The 2220-nt window shown below is 37.2% G+C and overlaps 2 protein-coding genes across 2 annotated transcripts in view; both read left to right on the forward strand.

The window, feature by feature from the left end:
• Window positions 1–93: 93 nt before the first annotated feature.
• LOC108375720 (thyroid transcription factor 1-associated protein 26-like) lies at window positions 94–680 on the forward strand. Its single transcript, XM_017631863.1, has 2 exons — window positions 94–367; window positions 424–680. Exons 1-2 carry the CDS (start codon window positions 206–208, stop codon window positions 658–660), a joined length of 399 nt encoding a protein of 132 aa, XP_017487352.1. The 5' UTR covers window positions 94–205; the 3' UTR covers window positions 661–680.
• Window positions 681–1330: 650 nt separating this feature from the next.
• The window catches only part of Bfc (Booster for Crq), a 5901-nt gene continuing 5011 nt past the window's right edge, over window positions 1331–2220 (forward strand). The window contains exon 1 of the mRNA XM_017631862.1: window positions 1331–2209. Coding sequence (XP_017487351.1) covers window positions 1361–2209 — 849 coding nt within the window. The 5' untranslated portion in view covers window positions 1331–1360. The remainder of the gene's footprint in view (window positions 2210–2220) is intronic.

Consider the following 2220-nt stretch of genomic DNA (forward strand, 5'->3'; position numbering starts at 1 on the left):
TTAAGCTCGAAAATGAGGATAATCTACTTATATGTGAACTTAGTATAACTTGAGAAAAGTATCGAGTATGTACTTGGATTTACTTGTATCGATTCCTCCCTATCTACAGCTGATATGTGATAAACAAAACAAATTAGAAAAACGTGCATTATTCCTTTGCAAAACAAGTCACAATTATTTAAATAAAAAAATCTGCATCACAAAAATGGGAAATTCCAAACAAAAGGAAGGAGGAAGTAAATACATTTCGAAAAATCCAACCATGAAACGCAAACCGTCTGCTCATAGCAAGCCACAAAATAAATCCAACAAGTCTCACTTGCCCGACAGAAAAATGCAGTGGCGTAGAAAAAAGCCGCAGGGCGAGGTATTTTTTCAATTTTCATAAAGTATGATTATTTTATTAAATATTTTAAACAATAGGCTCGAAAGCAAAAAATTAAAGAGCGGCAAGAATTAAAAGCTCAAAAAATAGCAGAGGCCAAAGCTGAAAAAGAACGGGTGCAACGAGAAAAGGAGGAGCGTGTGCGTATTTATAAAAAGAAGCGTTTAGAAAGGACAAAAGCATTTAGTAAAAAAACACACCGTGGACAACCGCTGATGAAGGATCGCATGCAACTCTTGCTCAAGCAAATTCAGGAAATGAAGCGTACCGGATAGTAAAAATGAAAGATGAATACATATAAGAAAATAACTTTATAAATTTTACTTAGTATGTGCATACCTGTTTGTAGAAATAGTTTTTAATAATAGAATTTAAAAATAACATGCTCTCAATTAAAAACAAGTTGCTAATACAGGGCTTAATAGGTGGTAGATATACATACATACATATATGTATATACATAGCTGGTAGATATTCACATACGTATACAAAACCGCGTATAAAGTTAATGCAAAACCTCGTGAGGTTGCCAACATTTTACAGGAGTGAGCAAAACCTGTATTTTTTTTCAAGACGATTCTGTCCTTTATCGCTAATTATCTCTTATATAAGTATTGATATTATAGTATGAATGGATAAAATGGATAAGGGTTTTAGGTCAAGAGATTCCGCTGAGCAAAAGTAATTTTTGGCTCAAATGTCAGTTACGAAGTTTTGCAGGACCACGATAAGTGGTTTTGTTTTTTAAACGACGATGATATGTACGTATACATAGGTTTGTATTAACGGCAAGTGCATAGGTATTTTCCAAACCTACTTGCTGAATAAAATATGCAGATATACCTCGATTTTATACTCCGATATTTTTGGCGTGAAATAATTTTAATTTTCAATCCAAGCAGAAAATTTTTTTACATTTCACCAATAAAAATCAAATCTATTTTTATAAAATTGCCTAATAACTAAATTCTCAAAATGGCGCAAAATTTCCTGTACATGTTTGAATTTGTGGTCGATGATCTACTGATAACACGGCCCAATCATTGCGCCCCAGAAGAGTTCCCTACGTGCTGTGAAATCTGCTTTCGGTCTAGCGTTTTTGTTTCGATTTGTGATCGCGAATTCGGTCAATGCGTAGACATTTGCGCTCCCAAGTGTGGAAAATGCTGTCTATTCTCACTGGAGTCGCCAGTAACAGAAAAAGATCGTCTGATTATTCACATCTACAAGAAGAAGACCGATAAATGTAAATTCCTTGTCGGTGCTACAGACATTCCCATTAAGCCACTTTTCGATAAAGTAACGGAAAGCTTCAATATCGAAAATCCCAACTGGATGGAGCAATTGGCCAAGCATACGGCCCGTATGCCTTATCCGAAGACTTCATCCAAAACCACTGTCGTCGATAACGATTGCGATGAAGATAGTAGCGGACGGCCTGAACAAATGTGTCCTACATCAGAACTTACCAAACGATTGTTGCCCCTCTTCAATATGCAGCACAAGCAAACCGGTAATTTGGTGCTTATAATGCGTCTCGTGTGCAATGGGCCAACGATTGTGTCTAGCTTCCCATTCTCACGCATTTGTTCAACGGGATGTGCCAAGAAAACTACACCATGTCCCTCTAATTGCGCGGCCATAGAATCGCCGCAGTCACAAGGAGTTTGCCCGATGCCGGATCCTTGTAAAAAGGAAGAAAAGAATGCTCCTGTTTGTCGCAGGTACTTTGCCTGCAATGCAGACAAGGGTTGCCCTTGCGAAGAGTGCGAAGACTATTGCGACAGGGGTAAGATTTCGTTTAAGATTCTATGTAAAAACAATGTCAATAAAAG

The sequence above is a fragment of the Rhagoletis zephyria genome, unplaced genomic scaffold, assembly GCF_001687245.7.
Source record: "Rhagoletis zephyria isolate East Lansing unplaced genomic scaffold, Rhagoletis_zephyria_1.1 Rzeph_scaffold_09347, whole genome shotgun sequence".
NCBI lineage: Eukaryota > Metazoa > Arthropoda > Insecta > Diptera > Tephritidae > Rhagoletis > Rhagoletis zephyria.